The following is a 22,205-nucleotide window of genomic DNA, read 5'->3' as shown; positions in this document are numbered from 1 at the left end:
GACTGTCGAATCACAAGGCTGCTGATGAGTCTATTTATATTGAAGAGGCATGGTGAGATAAGCACCTGCTTGTGTACTTCAGTGAATGATTATCCACTAAGAGCAAATAGGAAGCATTTCCATCAGTTTCAGATATTAAAATGAAAGATGCAATGACTTAGAGCCACAAAAATTATGTGGGATGGTTGGCTAAATTCCAGGGAACGCAGCATTAAAGCCTGGTATGATTTATTTTGATCATTAAAGAAATTATTCCTCAGTGTTTTGTCCTAAACTACCAATAATAAAAACATGTCAAAACTGAGAGAGACTCGCTGTTACAACCCAGGTGAGCTCTCTCTGCTGGACATGCACTAGGCTGTTGCAATGGACAGTGGCGCTCACCACCATTTGCATGTTACTCATGGTGCATACCATTGTCAGGGGCAGCACCACCCAGGGAGAGAAAAAAGGGCTACCCAGGGAGGGGAAAAGAGAGCCCCCAAATGGAGTGGGATTGCTACTGACTTCATGAGATCACAGTACCACTTACTGCAATTTGCCCCACAGATCCTCTGTCACAATGGAGAGACCACCAGACCAAACTTGAATGATGCTGCAACCCCTAAAGTGAAAGTGGTTCAGCTGAGTGTGCCCTTGATACTGGATGCAAACCTTTGGTCCCATGTGCTCTTGACTTGCTTGGGCTCAACAGAATTGAGGCACTGTCTCTCAGACTCCAGGTGTCTAGGCATAAACTCCAGGTGCAGATGCCATGTCTGCTCCCACTCTTGGCAGTGAGAACACTGTGGTCCAATTACCTACATCCTGAAACTAGTGCCAGCTCTCTCGAGCTTCCTCAGTAGTTGTTACATGCTCTCAAAGTTCCACCTAAACTGTGGACCCACTAATTTACGGTTTCCCTCTTTGGAGCTATGTGACAGTGTAAGGAAGAGACTCTGCAGAGAGATTTCTAAATACCCACACCTTTTGTCACAGAGAAAGCATACAAGACATACAGATCCATGCAAAAATAATAAACATCTTTGCACAAATACCCTCCCTCCAGTGTCCTCACTGCTCCAAGGTGGCCTTTGGGATTTACTGTCCCTGCTCGTCCTGTCCAGTCTTCCCTTCTTCTGGTTGGTGAGAGAGAGCTTCCAAGAGAAGAACGTGTCCTTTTGTACTTTCCAGTCCCCTCTAACAGGTGATCTTCCAGGCCAGCCTCAAAGCCTCCCTTAGGTTATCAAGGTCCCCATTAGGGAATCCTTTGCTTGGTTACAATCCACCTGAGGTCCAGACTAGATGAAAACTCTTTTCTTGCAGGTAGGCCATCCTCTGCAACATAATGGGTATGCTGCACAGGACAAAGTCAGTCATGTTTAACAATCCTTATTCACTCTTTTGTCTTCTCACTCACTTGTCTTCACTTGTCAACTTCGCTTGTCAACACCCTTGGAATTCCAGTCCAAGATTGAGGCAAAAAGACAACAGGCAGAGTACAGCCACACAACCAAATGGTGCTCACAAAACAAAATGGAGTTTGTAGTTTGATATAAATACATTCAGACATATAGTTAATTGTTACACTCACACAGCTGGTTGTATGTTGTTTATTCACTAACATCTTCACAGAGGTGACAAAATAATGAATGCAGAGACTGGAGCAGAGGCTAATTAGAGAAAATGTGTGGTTCTGACATGGAAAAACAGTTTTATCCTTCATGAAGCCCATTAATGTCATAGAATCTATTACATCTATATAGAAAAAGTGAGCTGTTTTAACCCACAGGACATTAAAGATAATACGATCAGGTTTAAAATGTACAAATCAACATACAAAAACACAAAGGCATAGCATGAGAGAGGCTAAATTCAATAATTTATCACCAAATTGCAAGGGTTTTCTGTTGCTGTTTGTAGACAAAACTAAAGATAAATACAAACCTGGAAATTCAATATCTGGGTTGAGCTAAACTTGAAAAGTTTGGATTTTATTGTGTCTGATTTGAATTTCAGTATAGTTCATTTCACTATTAATCACCCCAACCACATTATATTTTTATATGTTGCTTTTTTGTAGTTGCTCATAAGATATAATCTTTCAAAAATTTGTTATCTATAAATCTCTGTAAATTCAGAATAGGTAGACCTTGTAATCAAAGTAGCTTATGATGTCATTAACCTCTATAGAAAACTTAAAGTGCATTTATTCTGTGTATGACAACCATTTTAACTAAAACTGTTTGCTCTTTAAAAAGATGCCAGTGGTACATAAAGGCCAAAATGAAGTCTGAAGAAAAAAGAAGGGCTCATTTGCAAAATGGACATTGTAAGTAATACAACATCGTGTTATTTAATGCCTATGTCGCATTTTCAATGAAAGTTATGTATTTTCTCTATACATTTTTACCCTGACCCTGTAATTTAATCCATGTGGACAAACCCCTTAGTTTGTGGAGACCCACACTGTAGGATCAAGGCCTCTCTTGTTATCTGTGTAGCCTCTTTGCAAAAGTTGACTGAAAAACTTGCATTTGTTCTACTGAGCAAGTTTGCAAGGGAAAAGGTCCATCGTCTTTTGGATTTCAACATTAACACTTTTTGTCAGTTTTCCAGGCTTGCCTGTGAATTCACAACTGCTCTGTATTATATTATTCTTTATGAAGTGATTATCAATAGATTCTGCTCCTGTGGTGCATGCAGCTTACATGCGTGAGATCAGACACTTTTGATTAGCAGTGCAGTCCTGCGGTCATTGTTCAAGTAGACTCCTCATACCCACCTCCATGCAAATAGACTACTGCTTGTTAGTCAGTCTGAGTGAAATCTGTGTGGACAATCACTGAGAAAAGAACAGTTATTCTACCCTGTAGTAGCTGTGGTTGTTTGAGGTCTGTTATCAACATAGATTTCACAACCTGCCCTCCTTTCCAATTACTGCTCAGTCCTTCTCTTATGGGATTCTATATTGATGAAGGAACTATGGAGCTGTTTGGCCTACTCTACCGTTTATGCTCTGAGGTGCAGGGGCACGGGGTACTGAGGTGCAGGTACTGCCCCAATGGATACTGCTAGCCCAAAAGAATCTGACCTTGCACACCTGGGGCACATGTGCAACAAAGGTGGAATCTCTATGGGCAATAGATCTCAAAACACCATAGTTCCTATAGGGCAAGTAACCATTCTCTTTGTGGTGGTTTCCCACTTCTACTGGGAAACATGACAAATTGGATGTGCCAAAAATAAACATTAACAGTATTCTATCTGTGTATTTACCATTTCCAGTGTTTCCATATTGGTACTGTCTTCCTTAATGGTAATACACTGCCTTCCACATGTGTTAACAGTAACAAAATCATTGATACTGATGATGTATAGTAGTATTACATGAAATACTAAAATGGAGATTCAATATTTTTCTGCTGAAGAGCTACTTTTTCCCAATGCAGCAAATTATCTTTAAATTAATTAAATTATCTCCAAATCTGAAGAATAGGGGCTGAGTATTCAATTGAAGGATTCATATATGCACATTTAATTATAACCTTCCTTAATTTTATCATCTTATTTACTAAAGTGCCCGATTCTTCCACTTACCTTACTCATAATCCCACTGAATATTTACTATACTGCTTGCCTGGTAATGTAGTACTTTACGTAAGGGTAGCAGAATCAGGCCCCAAATTATAAACCACCCTTTGGAAAGCAGGATGGGAGTTCGGGGGTGGAGGTTTTTATCTTTGAATGAATGAATATTCATGATGGTGCAAGGTATTGGATTAGCAGAACTGGAGACTGAAGTCATCTATTAATCCAAATATAAACTTCCACGCATGCTGCCCTACTTCTCCAGTGTCGCTCAAGCCCACATAGAAAGACCACCTCTATGTGGGGAGGGTATTGTTACTTCCATATTCGTTCAATCTCTGTCAGCTCTAAAGCTGCCAACAAGCACGCCAACTGTTGTACATGTTTGGCCACCCATTCATTTTACATAGGCTACAATGTAATTAGCAATCGGTTGCTAATAATTTTCAGTCACTATTGACCTAGTCCAGATTGTGTCTGTCATCTTAAATATGAAAGGCTTAATATCCCATCACTAATGCACTGAACCATCTGTTCACTACATTTTTTAAAGTTAATATTGGTTATAGCATGGGAATGTTTGTTGAAGGATTTTTGACTAAAACATAAGTAAAATCTTCCTTTCTTTCCAGTGCGCTTCCCAGGAATAAAAACGTATATTGATCCAGACACATATGAAGACCCATCTCTTGCTGTCCATGAGTTTGCAAAGGAGATAGATCCTTCAAGAATTCGTATTGAGAGAGTTATAGGGGCAGGTAAAAGCATGCAGATTTACAAAAATATTAATAATTGTCTCCCCTAGACATAGGGAAACTTCCTTACTCAACTTGAAGTCATATGGTGGCAATCAAATACTGTATCAAATGTGGGCAGAGTTTCCCAACAGGCAAGGACACTCTGGGACAGGTCTCACCCACAGTGCTAAAGGTGCAGCAGGAATGGCAATAGAAGTCTTTCCTGTCCTGCTGATGTAGAAAAATGGATGCGCTACCCATTCTTTTGAAGAGTCTAGAAGAATAAAATGGGAACTAATTGCTCCCTCAAGACCAGGAAAGTGTGGATGATAAAGGTCATTGCGCTGCCTCCAGAAGAAGAGTCCAGATTGATGGCAGTGGTAATCTGCGTCTCTTAGCTTCTCCACTGAAAGTTGGGGGCCAGTCCTCGGATTCTTCTTTGCTGTACAGTGGAGGGAGGACAGCAAACACTACAAGTAGAAGTTCAGTCCTCCCTCCATAAGTTGGCTAGGGTTATCTAGGGTTGTTGAGTCTTCAGAGAGCAGTACACTCTGACTTTAGGGAAGGGTGGCTGAACATTTATAAGAAAAGATTGTGACAGATGTATAGTCTTTGCAAATATTTTGCTGTATTCTAAAGTTTAATTAAAAGACAAAGTAAAAAGGGTTCCTACCTGGTCTGGTGGGGAAGATTGACAGATAAATCTAGTGGTGCCTGTCTTTATTTCCACATCCAGACAGACAGACTCCAAGAAAATACAAACAGAGGCATGAAGATAACCTATTCCTATTAAAAGGGACACTGTAGGACAAGTAGGTATGGAAAAAGTAAGTATGACATTCACCAAGTAACAGGAAAAAAACAAAATCAGTGCTGTTTGGCAAACTATGTGTCACTGAGGCCACATTTTGCTCTATCATCTGACATAGATTAGATATATCCCAAATGATATTCAGTTTGCCAAGTACTGCCAGTACGCGAATACAGTTTGCACTATTTTTGCAAAGGTTAATTTTCCTCACACCTCTTTCAGAGTTCCCTCTGAATCTATCTTTCAGAAGATTCATGAACACAAGGCTTTTGACTGACAGAGTTAAATCTATCTTCCCTTCCAGAATCATAAAACCTTTATTTTCTTTCTTTGAGAGTGTGCAGAATACAGCAAAATCTCTATGAAGACTATAAAAACAGAGCCCAGGGTTTTGGAATGTTTCCACTTATTGGTCACACAAACATGCTCATTTATTTTAAATTCTACGTTTTCTTCTAAATGGTCTAATTCTTAGTTGGCCTTGGAAAGATAGTCCCAAAACTTGTCAAGATGCGCAGAATGTGCTAGTTTTATTGCACATGAAGTTTTGTTGAATTTTCTTTTCTGATTTCATTTCATGTTGACTTTCATGCCTTTAGTTTCACTTCAGAATGCAAACTGAAATTCAGCCAAGATTACAGTTTCGTCTGATTTCAGGCTGACACCATGCACTGAGGTTCATATGGGATGGGATTTTCCAAAATGCCTAAAGATATGAAGAGCACAACTCAATTGAAACTCAATGGGGTTCATGCTCCTAACTCTCTTATGTGCTTTTTGAAAATTCCACCCTTTGCTTCCAAATTAAATCATCATCTCACCATGCTTTGTTCACAACTCAGTCCAGGTTCACTGAAAAGTTTGCAAAATCTGACCCAAATCCAGGTAGATGATATTCTTCCAATGTAGTGGTTTTGTTGTGAAAGCATTGCACAGCTTCTTTTCATCTATGTGGTATGTACTGCCATGAAACTGCATCAAATTTCTGATGGGGGATGGGATGTACAACAGATATTAATGGAACTAGGTGAGAAACAGTCCTCCACAGGTACATCTAAGACAGAAGGCTAACCTTAGCCACATAAGGCTAACCTGAGCACCTTAGCACTTAGCAGAATGTTTTTTCTCCCATAGAAATGAATTCATTTTACTAAGGTGGATAAGTATTATTATCCTCATTTTACAGATGGAAAAACTAGGCAGTAAGGGTATGTCTACACTGGGAGTTTTCAGTCCTTTCCCCACAACTGGACTGCCACTCATGTAGTTTTACCTGAGCAAGTTTAATTGATTCTGGACCATTGAGGTATAGACAGGCCATAGAACTTCCCTTTAAAATAATTCCTACAGCAGACTTTTAAAAACATGTCCAAACTTGATCTAAACATTGTCAGTTATGCAGAATCCACCATGAGCCTTGGTAAATTGTTCCAATAGTTAATTACTCTCACCATTAAAAATTTATATTTTATTTCTGGTCTGAATTCTCTAGCTTCAAATTGCAGCCATTGGATTGTCTTATAACTTTCTCTGCTAGATTGAAGAGCCCCTTATTAAATGTGTTCCCCTATTAGGTACTTATAGACTGTTATCAAGCCACCCTTTAGCCTTCTAGAGTTGTTAAGATAAATAGATTGAACTCCTTGAGTCTATCATTATAAGGCTTGTTTCTAATCCTTTAATCATTCTTTTGGCTCTTCTATGAACCATCTTCAACTTGTCAACATCCTTTTTGAATTGTGGGCACCAGTGGAGCTCCTGTGCCAAAAATAATGGTAAAATAACCTCTTTACTCTTACTTAAGATGCTTGTTTATGCATCCCAGCATTGCATTAGCCCTTTCGCTCACAGCATCACACTGGGAGCTATGTTTAGCTGATCATCCACCATGAACCCCGCCAAAAATGTTCATAGTCACTGCTTCTCAGAATAGAGTCCCTCATCCTGTAAATATGGCCTACATTCTTTGTTCCCAGATGTATACATTTAACCATATTAAAACACAGATTGTTTGCTTGTGCCCAGTTTACCAAGCAATCAAGACTGCTCTGCCTCAGTGACTTGGCCTCTTCATTATTTACCACTCCCACAATTTTTAAAGTCATCTGCAAACTTTAGCAGTGGTGATTTTGTTTTTTAACATAAAGATGTTAAATAGCACAGGGACAAGAACCAATCACTGCGGGACCCCACTGGAAGCAGACCCACTCAATGATTATTCCCTGTTTACAGTTACATTTTGAGACCTATCATTTGACCAGTTTTTAATCCATTTAATTTGTCTGTTAATTTTAAATTATTCTACTTTTTTAGTCAAAATGTTGTGCCCAGTCAAACGTCTTACAGAAGTCTGAGTATATTACATCAACATTACCTTTATCAATCAAACTTGTAATCTCATCAAAAAAAGATATCTAGTTTGACAGAATCTATTTTCCATAAACCCATGTTTATTTGCATTAATTATGTTAGCCTTCTTTAGTTCTTTATTAATCGAGTCCTATATAGCCACTCCATTATCTGGCCCGGGATCGATGTCAGGCCGACAGCCCTAAAATTACTCAGGAGAGCTAGGAATGGAACATAGATCTCCCAGCTCTTAGTACTGTGTCCTGTGCAGTGGCTCACTCTGCCTTCTGCCAAGGTACTCATAAACAATTAGGCTACTGCAGATTAGCATTCAGGCACAGTAGCTGACGCTGAGATACCCAATTCTGTACACCTTTTATTTGAGATTAGAATCTGTCTGTAAAGTCTCTGCTAGTTAAAAGGGTAGGAAGTGTAAGGTCACTTCAATATAAGTCACCTGCACAGGAACACAGATTGACACTGCAGTGGACTAAAGTCTTTTAAAACAGTATTATTCTTTTACGTATTTGGGAAAGTGTCTGGTTAGGGTTGCAGAAATGATACCCGAGAGTCAATGTATGTAAAATGATCACAATGAAAAATATTTAAAGAACTGCTCAATATATGATATATAGTTTTCCCAGTTACAGAGCCCTTCCAGACTATAGATAGCCACCACTTGTAGCTTTTACTGGCATGCCAGCCTGAGCGGGAATATCTACACTGCTATTTTTAGCCCCATAGCACAACCCCTGCTAGCCTGAATCAGTTGCCCTCGGCTCTCAGACTCACTCTTGTGGGTCTTTTTTGCAATGTAGGCAATGTTTTGGTTCCAACTGAATTGCATGTACGATGTCTTGTGAATATCATCTTAGTACCTGCTAAATCCTTATGGCACTTCTTGCAAGAGACATTCAATTAATTTTTCTTACAGAATATATATTTTAATGAATAAAATGGGGAAGGTCATAGTATTGAGCTAGTTGACAATGACAGTATGTTTGCAGAGCTTCATCTTCTCTGAACATCTTAAAATATTGTGGATGATTCATGTTACACTGAAAAAAAAAACAGGCTGTTAATCTGGAAAGTTTCCACCAGAGAAAGATGAGTCAGAGCAGGGCATAATTATGTTCAAACTCTCAGATTCTAAGAAGTATAGAGGTCAGGCACTTGAAAGGAATTGGAAAATTCTTTTATTTGGGGGAAATGCATACTGTTAAATTTCCCGATCTGAGCTCAATCACTCAACCAGACAGAGTGATTGAATGCTCCTAGAAACACTTTTCTACATAGGAAAATGTTGAGACTTTGGTGCTGTGCCCATAATGCTCCTGTATACCATTAAACTCTGAAAATCTCTGTGGAGGGAAGCTCAACTGAAAAAATACAGAGGATGAAATTCGGTTTAGTTCCTAGCAGTTAACCTGATGAGATCTGCGCTGTTGTTACACAGCAATGCAGTATCTAAGGAACACTCCTCCTGGTGCATGATGTGCTTGCTTTTAGACAGTGGTAGGCCCCAAACCAAAATGGAGTCACATGTGCTAACTTTTCCTTAACACTGTCAGACATAAAAATATGAGCATTTCCCAAAGGGAACTATGAGTCTGGCTTGAAGAACTGTGGTTTATAATATTTATTTCTGCAAAGTTCCATTCATTGTTTTATTGATATACTACAATGGTAGATGCAATGATGATTCGGAAATGTTAATAGGTTTGTCTTTCCTTAAGAGTCTCTTCTCTTTATACAGTAGAACAAGATTCAGTGATTTATTCATATCCTATTTGAGTATTGCCCTTACACTCCAAAGATGAAAATGTACCAGTATTTTACATAGATTTGGCCATTTTTCTCTCCAGTACACTTAGATGTGACACTCTTCTGTTGAACACACAGAAATGAATTGATGTTTTGCCTCTTTGCCCTCCCCGTGTTTAAGTGTTGTATTTCATTATCCAGGAAAATGCTACCTTTCTGCACTTCTTTTCTTATTGAAAAGCCTGTGTGAAGAGAAGGGTCCTTTCACCAGGTCCTAAATGGGTAGGGTGTCCCTATTTTATAGAGACAGTCCCGATTTTTGGGTCTTTTTCTTATATAGGCTGCTATTACCCTCCCCACTCCCACCCCTGTCCCAGTGTTTCACACTTGCTCTCTGGTCACCCTGTAAATGGGGTACAACGTGGATAAAGTAAGAGCTCCTGATAGTGAGAGGTGCTCAGGTCTGTGGTAGCATGGAAAAAATCTGGATGGTTTAGGTAGTTTTCTTTCCAGAACAATTCCATTAGTTGAGATTGAGTGGGTTCTTTATTATGGGAAGGTATTTTTCCTCCTCTGAGTACAGATGGACTGAGACCATACATCAAAACTAAATACATTTAATGGATAGAATCTTGTAAGATTGTTTTCTTTTTAACTCAAATTTTGATGACTATACGACACAGGGTTTAAGTGTGAGTGATTTTTTCACTGTTCACTGTGCACGGAGAGTGTTTACATTCTCTGCTTATCCAATTGTTGGCTTTTCTACTAAGACAGTTTAGTGTATCAGTGCTGGTCTGTCCTGTGGCAGACACAGGAGTAGGAGCCACAAAATCCAGAATTCTAATTCCAGTTCTGACACTGATTCTTTGTATGGTCTTGCGCAAATCATTTAAACTTGTTGTCTTCCCCATTTTGTAAAATATGGATAATAATACCTCCCTACTTCACTAAGATGTTGTGGAGATTAATTAATGTTTGTAAAGCACCACACAATTGGTAATATTACTACAGGCCACTAGAAAGATGTCAGATGGTAAAAAAAAATAAATTTGGCTTCTTCTCACCTGAAGTAGCTGTCAGCCCCAGGGCCATTGGAGTAGTAGCTGGCAGTCCGCACTGGGGCTGCCTGAATAGCTGACTGGAGGTCAGCCCCAGACCCGCCGGAGCACCGGACCCCGGACCTGCCGGAGCAGTGGACCCCGGGCCTGCCGGAGCAGAGGCCGAGATTGGGTCAGCCCCCCTGGGGCAGGAGGTGCAGTGATCAGCCCCTGCCGCAGAAGCAGTGGCAGGGCTGGACCAGCTGCAAGCCCCTGGCAGCACTCAATTTGTCCCCCACCCCCTGGGTATTTTTAGTAAAAGTCAGGGACAGATCACGGGCTTCGGTGAATTTTTGTTTATTGCCCAAGACCTGTTCCTGACTTTTACTAAAAATACCTGTGACAGAATCTTAACTTTACTAGAAAGGCTGCACAAGTATCTTTAACTCAGCTCCACTGCACATATACATTACAATAAAGTCCTTAATTACAGGATCACATACAGTTTCTAAAATAACATGTAGCAGCTTGTAATATGTTTCCATTCTTTTTGTCTTACACTAATTTCATTCTCATAGGAGTTCTGAATACATTTATTGATTTAGGCATTTTACTTTGATAACTTCTTTTAATTCTATGGTATTTTCTTTAATAATTTTGTCAACAACTATACACAGTATAATTTATTTTCAGTCACCAGCACAGTGTTCCTTACATGCAAATTATCACTTTCTCCTTGTTATATCTAATCTACAATGTTTTACATACTGTTTACTGTAGATGTGGATTTGGTTAGGTATCATTCATGAACTCTCTCTAGCACAGAATTACATGACAGAGAACTACACAATATTAGAAAATGCTATGTGTCTATGGTTCTAGAAATAAATTGTAGGATAACATTTTGTCTTTGAGAATCAGTATGTGATCATGTAATTATACCATATATTGTAAAGCACATGTCCAGTGGGGCAGAATTAAAGTTGCATGTACAGCCCTAGCTACAGTATTTACAGGTTTTTTGTTCAGTTTTATAGAAAAAATTCATAACACAGAAATATTTGGTTAGACACAACCTGAATCAGGCAAGAGATCTTATCTTCTGTGCACATGTACTAATTAACCAAGTTAGCTAATTGGGTAGGTAAAGTGTAGCCTTCCTTTGCTCTCCGTGTATTCCATGCACCTCATAAGGAGACCAGTTCAGCCAAGCACTTAAGAAAATGGTTGTCCATCCAGCCCCTATTCAGCAAAGCACCTAAGCACCTATTGAGTTAAATGGGATTTAAGTACATAAAGTTAAGCACACACTTAATGTTTTGATGTATGAGAGCTAAGATGCACAATGGGAAGTACCTTGTTGCCCACCTTACCTGCTGTTCACTGAATCAGGTAAGGGGTCCTGTGGAAAATACCTTATTCTCTGTGCACATTTACTAATTAACTAAGGGTATGTCTACAACTGCAAAAAAGGTGGGATCTTAACTTGAGTTAGTTAATTTGGATTAAAATGGCAATGAAGACACAGCAACTCGGCTTTTACCTCAAGTTAGCAGCTCAAATTCAAACCAAGCCTCTTCATAGGCTTTAACTTGAGCTGCTGAGTTGCTGTGTCTTCACTGATATATTAACACAAATTGTGTAGCCCAAGCTAAGAAAACATCTTTTTTTGCAGTGCAGACCAGTGTTCTCAACGTATTTACCATCATGGGCTACATATGTAGCTCTCTATTTTATGTGGGCTGCATCCACATAGTATATCTACTATTTGAATGGGCCTGAGGATGTCAAATGGGCTGCAGCTATGTGCTGATTGGGCCACAAGCAGCCTGCAGGATGAGAACCACGAGGTGTAGACATACTCAAAAGTAGCTAAGTGTGTAGGTAAGTCACATCCATCCTTTGCTCTGAGGGTTACTAAAAAGTGCTTTTAAGCCCATACCAAATATACTGTTGATACTTGGAGGGCAGGTTTCAAGGAGTCATAAGTAAATCAAAATCAATATTCACAAAACCATCTTTTCCTCAGCAAGGGCTAGACTTCCATGTCAAATTTAAATTTCTACCCCAGCCATTTTGGTACCTCAGCCATTTTGGTACGGTTTTAAAAAAAACTTCACACACAGACAGAAGTCGTTTTAACCAGAAGAAGTATTTTTTTCATTCTCCAGTCAATATAACCTGAATTATTCATGCTCATATTTTCAATAAAATAAAATATTCTGGTAGACACAAAACATGGAAAATTTGAGCCTGAAAGAAGAAAGTTTTGGAAAATTATGACTGATATTAAGGGGTTAGGATGGAAATAGTCCCTGTCATGCCCACTCCCAAGAAAGGCAATATAAACCAGTGGAATCCAGGAAGAATGGGAGGAATTAAAAAAACTTTACAACTTGTTTTCCCCTCAACATACAGCAACAGCAGCAAACACAAAGCAGTACATTTAACAGAATGTGAACATAATCCTTGAATATTTATTATTAGATATTTTAACAACTAGCCAATGAAGATCAAGTTCAGTAGATTTTGCCACAACCAAAACAGCCAATTTGTTTTATTTTTGCATAATTTTTGAAAACCAAAAATGAGACTGCACCCTGTGTACAAGACAGCCCTCACTGGATAAGAATTCTGTTCCCTAATACTGTATAAAAGGCGTAGTGAGTTTGCTATGTGTTTTGATTGTTTTCATTTCTGAATGAGGCTGTGCCTAAAGCTCAACTCCCCAGACTATTGCCATAAGAAAGGTAGTAGCAGATTTAAACTTCCAGAATCTTTTTTCCCAGCCTCGTTGAACTCCCCAGACTATTGCCATAAGAAAGGTAGTAGCAGATTTAAACATCCAGAATCTTTTTTCCCAGCCTCGTTGTTTTGAAGGAGGGATGGAGGAGCTGTGAAGCATCCAGAAGTGCTAAATTGCCATAGGACTTATCTTCAGAGCACTTTCTGATGGCACTTCAAAGTGAAACAGCCTGAAATTAAAGTAAATCCTCTAAGTCCTCCTTCTGAAAGCAGCTAGTGCTGGGAATGATGATAGAACTTCAGGATGAAGGTTCTGCCTTCATATGTCAAGTTGGCAGAGTTGCACAATGTCATCTTTGGGCACAATTTGGGTCACAGCATTAGACCACATAGGTTATATTATCCATTGTCTTGACAATACTGGATTGCTCCCTACAGTACAGTACTTAAAAAGCCTGGCAGTGTTTGCCTGTTAGCATATGTTAATTTACGAGGAAAGACGTAAGTGGGTTCTGCTGACTTAATGAAGCAAACAACTCAGAAAGAGGAAAAGAGAGGCTCTTTTGAGAGTGAAAATCTAGGGTGTGGTTTGAATAGTCCTTATGTACCAACCTGAGGAGCTGCCAAGCTTGGGGAGAAGGCTTCAGCTGAATTTCATTATCTTATTGCTAATAAAGCCAAACTCCAGGAAGGGAATGGATTAGACTTTACACAGTATGTGGACTTTGTTGTGGAGCACATTGATAATGGCACCTGCTCATATATAGCATCATGAGTTATGAGTAATTTTTAAATCCCTCTGCAAAAGAGATACAAAAGGAGGGAGAAAAGGAACACCAGGAACAGCAGCAACAACCTTCAGCTGCAGCCTCAGAAGAGCCTCACTAGGCTATGTTGCAATTTATGAAGGAGAGTAGGGACAGCGGTCAGAATTTCTGAAGCAGATGTCCCAGGTTTGTTCCCCGAGGGATACCACCCAGGTTTTGAGGACACACCAGCCCATGTCTGTCCAATACAGGACTGGATGAAGACTCTGAAGCATCTGCTCACATGTATATTATCTATTGTTTTCCTCAGGCTGTGTCTCAGGAGGAACAAGATCTCCCTGGGCTTTTTGGTGTAGATAGAGGTACAGAGTCTGCACTTTTCATTAGGATATCACAGAATGCTCCCTTCCCTTCCTGGTGCATTGTCTCTGTTCCTGGGCCAGTGAGGAAGGGTGGGGGATGGCATCACCTCCTCTTCTTTCTGGGTGACATGTTCCCCAAAGGGAGCGAAGGCTCAACAGAGAGAGACTATTACTGTGATTTGCTCTCACGGAATCATGAAATGGGCAGGGTCGTTTCCTTGCATATGGCACCCTGCTCACTCAACTGGGCAACCACAATCTAACCTTAGGTACCAGAGAAATAATACTTATTGGCTCTTGCTAGGCTGACTCCATGCACCATATTAAGACCAGGCAGGATTTTATTTGCATGAAAGTTGATATTATCAAGATATTTTCCCACGCAGTTTAGTTACAATAAATATAGTTGACTTTGCTAAAATGCTTACTAAGTCATTCCACTCATCCCTTAGCAGACAGCAACAGCTCCTGTTCAGATGATAAATCTGAATCCTTCTATTGAAAACTGTGCAACTAGGGCAGATATGTGGATAACACAATTTCAGCCAGATCAGATATACTGCAGAAAGCTATACAGCCAATAGACCAAAATTTCCATTTGCTTTGTCTGTCGTTTGTCTGTAGTTACTTCTATAGGTGGAAACTAAAACATTCAAGATACTAAAATTCATTCACGCCTTATGGACAACAACTCTTGATATTTAAGTATTTTTAAATGAATTATGTACTTATGAAAGATGTCAGATGACACACTATCCACAGAACTTATAAAGCATGGGAAACAACACTATACACTACTCTCCTCTGACCAATGTTTTTACATCATTCTGGATGCATCACCTCTACAGGTGAGAGGAGATTTCAGTTTCCAGGGCCATTCAGTCCTTGACTCTTTGACAAGAGAGCCAATACGGATTCTAATCGTGATTGTTTTTATGATGTTAAGACTTGTCCTGGATAGAGATCAATTTTTTAAACTTTTATTTAGGTAAGAAAGAATATTAAATTACTGTAAAAACCAAAGGAAAAAATATTCTCCAACAGGAATAGAATCATGCTTTTCCTAGATCTAAGTCTGATTGCTCAAGTTTGAAGACTTTAGCTAAACAAGAGAAATGTTGACCCTGCAGCAGTAACTTGAGTATGTGTGTAATAAATAAAAGCTAAGAGCCAGAAGTCAGTGAAGTTGACATCTTTTCTTGCTCAGGGGAAAGCTGCTGCTAACTAGAAAAAACTGCAGAGTTCACTAACTGATCAGCTTTAATTATGTGCAAATGATCCTTGTTTTAGTGACACAAAACTGACTTTCCCTATTGTACAGTTGGCAGAAAGAAGTTAATTGAGCAATCCAGAAACTTGTTCTGTAGAAACCATGCAGTCCTCTCTTTCAGCTTGTCAAAAAATGATGTTATGTTTTGCTTAAAGTCAAATAGGCTTATCTAAATGCTTACCACTCTGGCAGCCAGTACAAGGTTACCATATGGGGTCAGTGCATAGGAACAAATACAGCTGCTGCTGCTGGAACTATGAAATGTTACCAGCAAATGCAGCAAAACCCATTGACATGGTGCTAATCATAAGGCATTTAAATGGAGATGTGGGAGACCAGATGGCAAATTAGAATATAATAGGAATACTTGAGCAGGGTATGAGTAGATGCGTTTCCCTAACATAGCACTCTCTATGAGAAGTTCAAAATTCAGCACATTTCCTAAAAACAAAAACAGTAGGCTAAAGATCAGTTCACTGGGAGACACTGAACCTAAGAGAAGCAGAATGTCTTCTAGAGTGCTCTTGAATGCAGGGGGAGGGTGTCCATTCCATCGTTCCTTAGGCTGGTGCCGAGCACGCCGCATTCTCTGTATCCAGGGTCTGCTGGCTGAGTGCAGAAGGAACAGCATCATGGCTGCACGTCCTTTCCATCTTCCATGGTGTGACTAGCATTGCTAATGGGGCTGGGAGGAAGTAGTCCTTTCACACAGAGGGGCGTAGGGGCTGTTTTCTGACTGGAACCTGCCTGGGCATGTAAGAAAAAGAGGAATGCACTGTGCACACTCCCCAGCATTTTCACCCTGTCTTATCTGGCCTGCAGTCTCTTGAGCCACCACTACGTGTGCCTCTAGGTCTGAATCTCAATTGATCTAAGACCTCTTTACATTCCTCCAGCAGTGTACACACACTTTAAGGTACTTTACACTGACAGCATTTTGTGAAGGAGCCTGAAGATGCTTGAGAATTCAGGACTTAAACTGTGTGGGGATAGAATATGGATGATATTGCAAGCAGTGTCACTAGGAGGGAAGATAGACAGGGACTTTATAACACCTAGGACAGTGCAGAGAATTCAACATTAAAAAGAGTCACAATCAAGTCACCTGAAGAGACTACATAGCAGTGAGAAGATGGATCAAATTGGTGAGAGGTGGTAAAGAAATATACAGACACATCTGTGATCAGTGTGATGCTTGACTGAAAGCAACAAGTAGGAGACACCATCGACTATTTAATTCAGTGAGAGCTTTTAAAAGGTTTGAAGCCAAGAGTGTGTAACATCAAATTAAACAGAAATAAAACTTTATCAGAGGCTGTGGAAAAAATAAATCTGTGCTAGTAGCAAAGTAGAATAATTAATTTCACTCTCGAAATCATACCTATTGCTGGAATGTAACCATCCGTTTACAATCATTTAGTTGGTGGTGATGCTGTAGAGAATAAATGTGAAATTTCCCAAGGTGACTCATTTTATCTTTTTTTTTTTTTACTGGAATTTTCCTTTTCAGTAGTATGTTTAGACAGTACTTCTCTGATTACTACATTCATTCCTGTCATAAACAAAATCTCTTGAGCTGAACATTGTCTTAAATAGCAGCTGCTTTATCTTCGCTATTATAATCTGCAAACAGTTATAAACATATCTCTGTGTCAAACTAAATACCCCATTTTGTTTTGTGAACACTGTTTTGACAGTAATCTGCACTGTATCTTCAATTTTGCCTTTTAACCTCCATATGGGATTCCAGGAGGTCTTAGCAGAGGATTAACATTGGAGAACACTCAAGAGGTGTTAACTTGGAGGGTCTTCCACTAAAATGGAAGCATACTAGGTCAATGAGCTGGGGAACTCATCTGAAAGAGGGGACTGAAGGGTTGGGTGGGAGAGTAGAACCAGAACATGAGGCTATGCAGGAGGAGAATGCAGAGAGGAAGAATCCTGGAATCCCTGAAGGTCATTAAGACTCAAAGGACTCTTAGGAGAGGTGAAGAAACTGAGGCAGGGATATGTGCACGTTTTTTTTCCCCATAGATCTGTATATCTCTTATGTTTGTCCATGAGTAGAATGTGATTGGTTTAGAAAGTCCTCTTGCAAAGTCTCTGTGTTAGTTGCTTTAACAGTTGTTAAACCACAGAGGGGGAAATAGTAATCTAGAGGGCCCACAGTAGAACTCTGGGCATACGTAAGAGCTATTGTGCGGGAGGCCTTGTGTTTCAAGGATTAAGCAGTTGGATTGTGGAACCTCATGTCTTGGACAGCGAGTCTAGACAGAGAATCTCCACCCCGAGAGCATGCCTGGATTCTCATAGACAGTGTTGAGACTCTGCGCAGACTCAGCAAGCCCAAGAGGATGTGGGATCCAAGGGTTGGTTCCAAACACTGCAGACTGGTGAGCATCCAGCCGGGGGAGCTCAGCCAGGATTATAACAGGTACTGCTTTAACCACTGCATTCATTCCTGTGGAAAACAAAATCTCAAGCTAAAATCTCTTTCTTTAAGAGTAGATGCTTTGCCTTTGCTATTATAATTTGCTAAAAGTTATGAACTTACTGCAGGAATGTTTATCATGGAAGTTTTTAATGAAATCTAAGACTAATGAATACAGAGCATGAGATACCATAGAGTCTTTTTTTCTTCAGGAGTGATCCGTTTGAATCCAGCAGAGTGACCATTAGGGCCATCTGAGGCTTTTATAACATTGCTTATTCACTAAACCATAGTTGCCTCTACTGGTTCTTCCATCATTCTCTACCTTTTCTAATTGATTACTTGGCTTCATTTCCCATGTGTTAGAGCAGCTAGAAAATGGAAATCCCTTCCCATGAAAAATTTCATGTTTAAAAAAAAATGTTGTCCAAACCAGGACAGAAAGTCAAAACTGCAATATCTTTTGTGGGAAGGGATTTCAGGAAAAATTCTACTTCGGTTCTCCTGAAATGGAATGTTTTGGCTTCCTCCAGCAGAAAGTGAAATAGACAAGAGTTTTTCAGCCTGGCTTCTGGAGAACTGGGGTGCTTAGCCTCACATCTCCCCTGCAGCTCCAGGAGCAGGAAACACAGATATCAGGGGTGCTCAACCTCTCCAGCCTCTGAGCTGGCACGGAGGCAGATAGGGTGACCAGATGTCCCTATATTATAGGGACAGTCCTGATATTTGGGGCATTTTCTTCTATCGGCGCCTATTACCTCCCACCCCCATCCCGATTTTTCACACTTGCTGTCTGGTCACCCTAGAGGCAGAGAGCCTGAGTGCCCCAATGCTCTTCCTCTCTAGCTGCTGGAGTTGAGGGGAGGCTGCACATCTGGGCTCTCTGACTCTTCATCCCCAGAAGTGGGGGGCAGACAAGGAGGGTGAAAGCCAGGGAGGCAAGGAGTCAGGATGCTCAGCCTCAGCAGCCCTCCTGGAAAGCTTTAGTCTGTTTCACTTTCTGCCTGAAATTGACCAATGCCTTCCAGGCAGGCTACCATGGAGTCATCATTTTAATTGTCCCAGCAAGCTTTTCAGCAAAACTGAAACTTTCACATGGAAAATTTCAGTTTTGTGAAAGGGGCATTTTTCATTGGAAAACTTTCTGATGAAAAATTCCCAACCCTATAGCTCACGCTAATACCTACGGTAGGCTTTCAGTAAAGTCCTACTGGAATGGGGAGACTGGAAGCACCAATACTCAAAATTCAGTTGTTTGTTAGATATCACATGAGGCATGACCATTGGCTTGCATGTACTTGACACGGAATCACTGGACCAAATCATGTTTATAGCAGGGACTGGCCAAACACATGATTGGTACCAGAGCCCCAAACATTTTGTGCCTCCAGATACATTGATGCAAATCTCACAGAGCAGATAGAAAATGGGCCTGCATATATCTGCATAGGGGTCTTTGAGTTTTGTACTTCTGAAGGGAAATTTCTAAAATTTTCAGAGGAAATCATTTTTTAAAATCCCAGTTGTGCAGATTTCTCGTGTGTGTGCATGAGTGTGTGTGTGTTTGGGGGTGGTGTCACTTTAACTGTTGGTTTACAATGGGTATTGCCAGAAATGAGGCAAACATTCACATTACTGCTCCTGAGCAAACATTCATATCCTTAAATGAATGCAACAGATGACCTTGTGGCCAGTGTGGTAATGCAGATGTCACACCTAACACTTGAAAGTGACTCAAGATTGTAATTGTCAAGTTCTCTGAGAAATGACATGGGTAGAGAGGTGGGCAAACTGAGAAGCTGAGAGGAACAACTGCCTTAATTCTTGAGGCCATCTGAATTGCTCTCCGTGAAGCTGGTCTGGAATTTTTGATGAGATGTCTTCCCCTTGAAAAAAAGTTGATTTGTGAAAACCAAAAACTGTTCATAGAAAAAAAAGTAGTTTTGATAAATTTCTTGACTTAAGAGAATATTGCGGGGGAAAAGGTGTCAAAATTGTTTAAACATCCCGTTTTGACATTTTCTAAATGAGAAATTTTGGTTTCTCAGTTTGACAAGACTTTTTGTTTAGGAATTAGTTTACTAATTATAGTGAATAAAATAAATAACTAGAAAAAGGTTGGAAGTGAAATTAAGTGTTTAGAAATTATTGAAATATTTTGACTGACCCAAGCTGAAAATTTTTTGGGTTTGTTGACTTGTGAAAATTTTCAAGATTTCAACTTTTCATCCTTATTCTGGATGAGAAGAGTTTTCCAAATTGTGAATATTTTCCCATGCTAGGAAAAGAGTTTCCTGCCCTGCTCTAATGCTCAGTGCAGGACCAGAGCGATAGAAGAGAAGGTGGACACTTTTGACTCCCCAGATCTGTGGGACTTCTGGAGGTCAGTTCAGCCCTTTGACACAATAGAGCAGACTCAAGACCCCTCTAAGTTACCCTCGTTTATAATAACCCCTAGGGGCTATTAAGTTGGCCAGGTACTGCTGGAGCACTTCAACCTCTGACCATGCCCTCTCTCCCCCGGCACAATCTCCACCATGCCCCATGTGCTGCATAAATTTAGGTGGGTTTAAGGTTCACTGCAAATAATTTACAAAGTTCCATTAGCTAAATATTATAGAAAGTGAAAGATTTTAATTTTAATTTTCCAAGTAACTTTATAAGATTAAAAATTTAATTAAAAAAGTCAAAATAACGATAAATTTACATCAATATGGAGGGTTGGGGCTGAACAGGGAAAGGTGGTTTTTTTGTTTGTTTGTTTTCCTTTTAAGGCACTATGCTCTGGTGAATAAACACAGTTTCCATTTGAATCAGTCAATAAGCTCAATACTCTGGTGTAATTCAACTCTTTTGAAGTCAACGGAGTTACATGGGGGATGAATTTAGCTTAATATGCTTACACTACAAGACATAATATATCTAGTATGTCTAAAACACAAAAACAACAAAAAACCCGACTACAATATTTTTTGCAGGAAAACAACCCTTCTGGGGTGCTCTCAAGTTAATAATTGCAGTGGTGCACAGTGGCAACTATTTTTAATATAGTCTGACCAATCAGTTAAACTCTTTAAAGTACACAAGCTATGTGGAATGCACAGTGAAACAATTCTCTCTTTGCTTTTCAAGTGAAAACTTTATCTTCTCTTTTTGTTAATGGAAAAGATTTTGGTTTTGATTTAGTATTTGTATGACATTGTTTAGGGCAGCAGGCAATTGTTATGACAATGGAGTGATTTAGTTTGCTATGTCTTTAGTAAACTAATGTATCAGCAAATGAGAGCTCCAACTGAAAAATATTTTTTTAAAAAAAGCGAGGAACACAAATAAAACACAAACAGAAAAACACATATGGAGATCCCAGTGTACTGTATGCATTGATAACATCAACCCTGAGACCGCTTACTGAACTGAGTTATCTAGTGGAATCACAAGGAACAGAAAAGCAGCCATTTCTTTGTTTGACACTGGGTCCCTTCTAAAAAAAGGACAGGAGTACTTGTGGCACCTTAGAGACTAACAAATCTATTTGAGTATAAGCTTTTGTGGGCTACAGCCCATTTCATAAGATGCATAGAATGGAACATAGAGTAAGAAGATATATATATATATATATACATACAGAGAACATGAAAAGGTGGAGGTAGCTATACCAACTGTAAGAGGCTAATTAAGATGAGCTATTATCAGCAGGAGAAAAAAAAATTTGTAGTGATAATCAAGATGGCCCATTTAGACAGTTGACAAGAAGGTGTGAGGATACTTAACATGGGGAAATAGATTCAATATCTGTAATAACCCAGCCACTCCCAGTCTGTATTTAAACTCAAGTTAATGATATCTAGTTTGCATATTAATTCAAGCTCAACAGTTTCTCCTTGGAGTCAACAGCTTTTCTGTTGCAAAACTGCCACCTTTAAATCTGTTACGAAGTGGCCAGAGAGGTTGAAGTGTTCTCCTACCGGTTGTTGAATGTTATGTTTCCTGATGTCAGATTTGTGTCCATTTATTCTTTTGCGTAGAGACTGTCCGGTTTGGCCAATGTACATGGCAGAGAGGCATTGCTGGCACATGGTGGCATATATCACATTGGTAGATGTGCAAGTGAACGAGCCCCTGATGGCATGGCTAATGTGATTAGGCCCTATGATGGTGTCACTGGAATAAATATGTGGACAGAGTTGGCATCGGGCTTTGTTGCAAGGATAGGTTCCTGAGTTAGTGTTTTTTGTTGTGTGGTGTATGGTAGCTGGAGAGTATTTGCTTCAGGTTGGGGGGCTGTCTGTAAGCGGGGACTGGTCTGTCTCCCAAGATCTGTGAGAGTGAGGGATCATTTTTCAGGATAGGTTGTAGATC

At 39.8% G+C, this 22,205-nt stretch overlaps 1 protein-coding gene across 1 annotated transcript in view; it reads left to right on the top strand.

Annotated features, from left to right (window-relative positions):
• The window catches only part of EPHA6 (EPH receptor A6), an 850,663-nt gene that overhangs the window by 656,574 nt on the left and 171,884 nt on the right, over positions 1-22,205 (top strand). The window contains exons 10-11 of the mRNA XM_084646856.1: positions 2,241-2,311; positions 4,203-4,328. Of these exons, the coding sequence (XP_084502982.1) occupies positions 2,241-2,311; positions 4,203-4,328 (197 nt within the window). The remainder of the gene's footprint in view (positions 1-2,240; positions 2,312-4,202; positions 4,329-22,205) is intronic.

Source organism: Lepidochelys olivacea, assembly GCF_965140295.1.
Source record: "Lepidochelys olivacea isolate rLepOli2 genome assembly, chromosome: 1".
Lineage (NCBI taxonomy): Eukaryota > Metazoa > Chordata > Testudines > Cheloniidae > Lepidochelys > Lepidochelys olivacea.
This window is presented reverse-complemented; position numbering and strand designations above follow the sequence as displayed.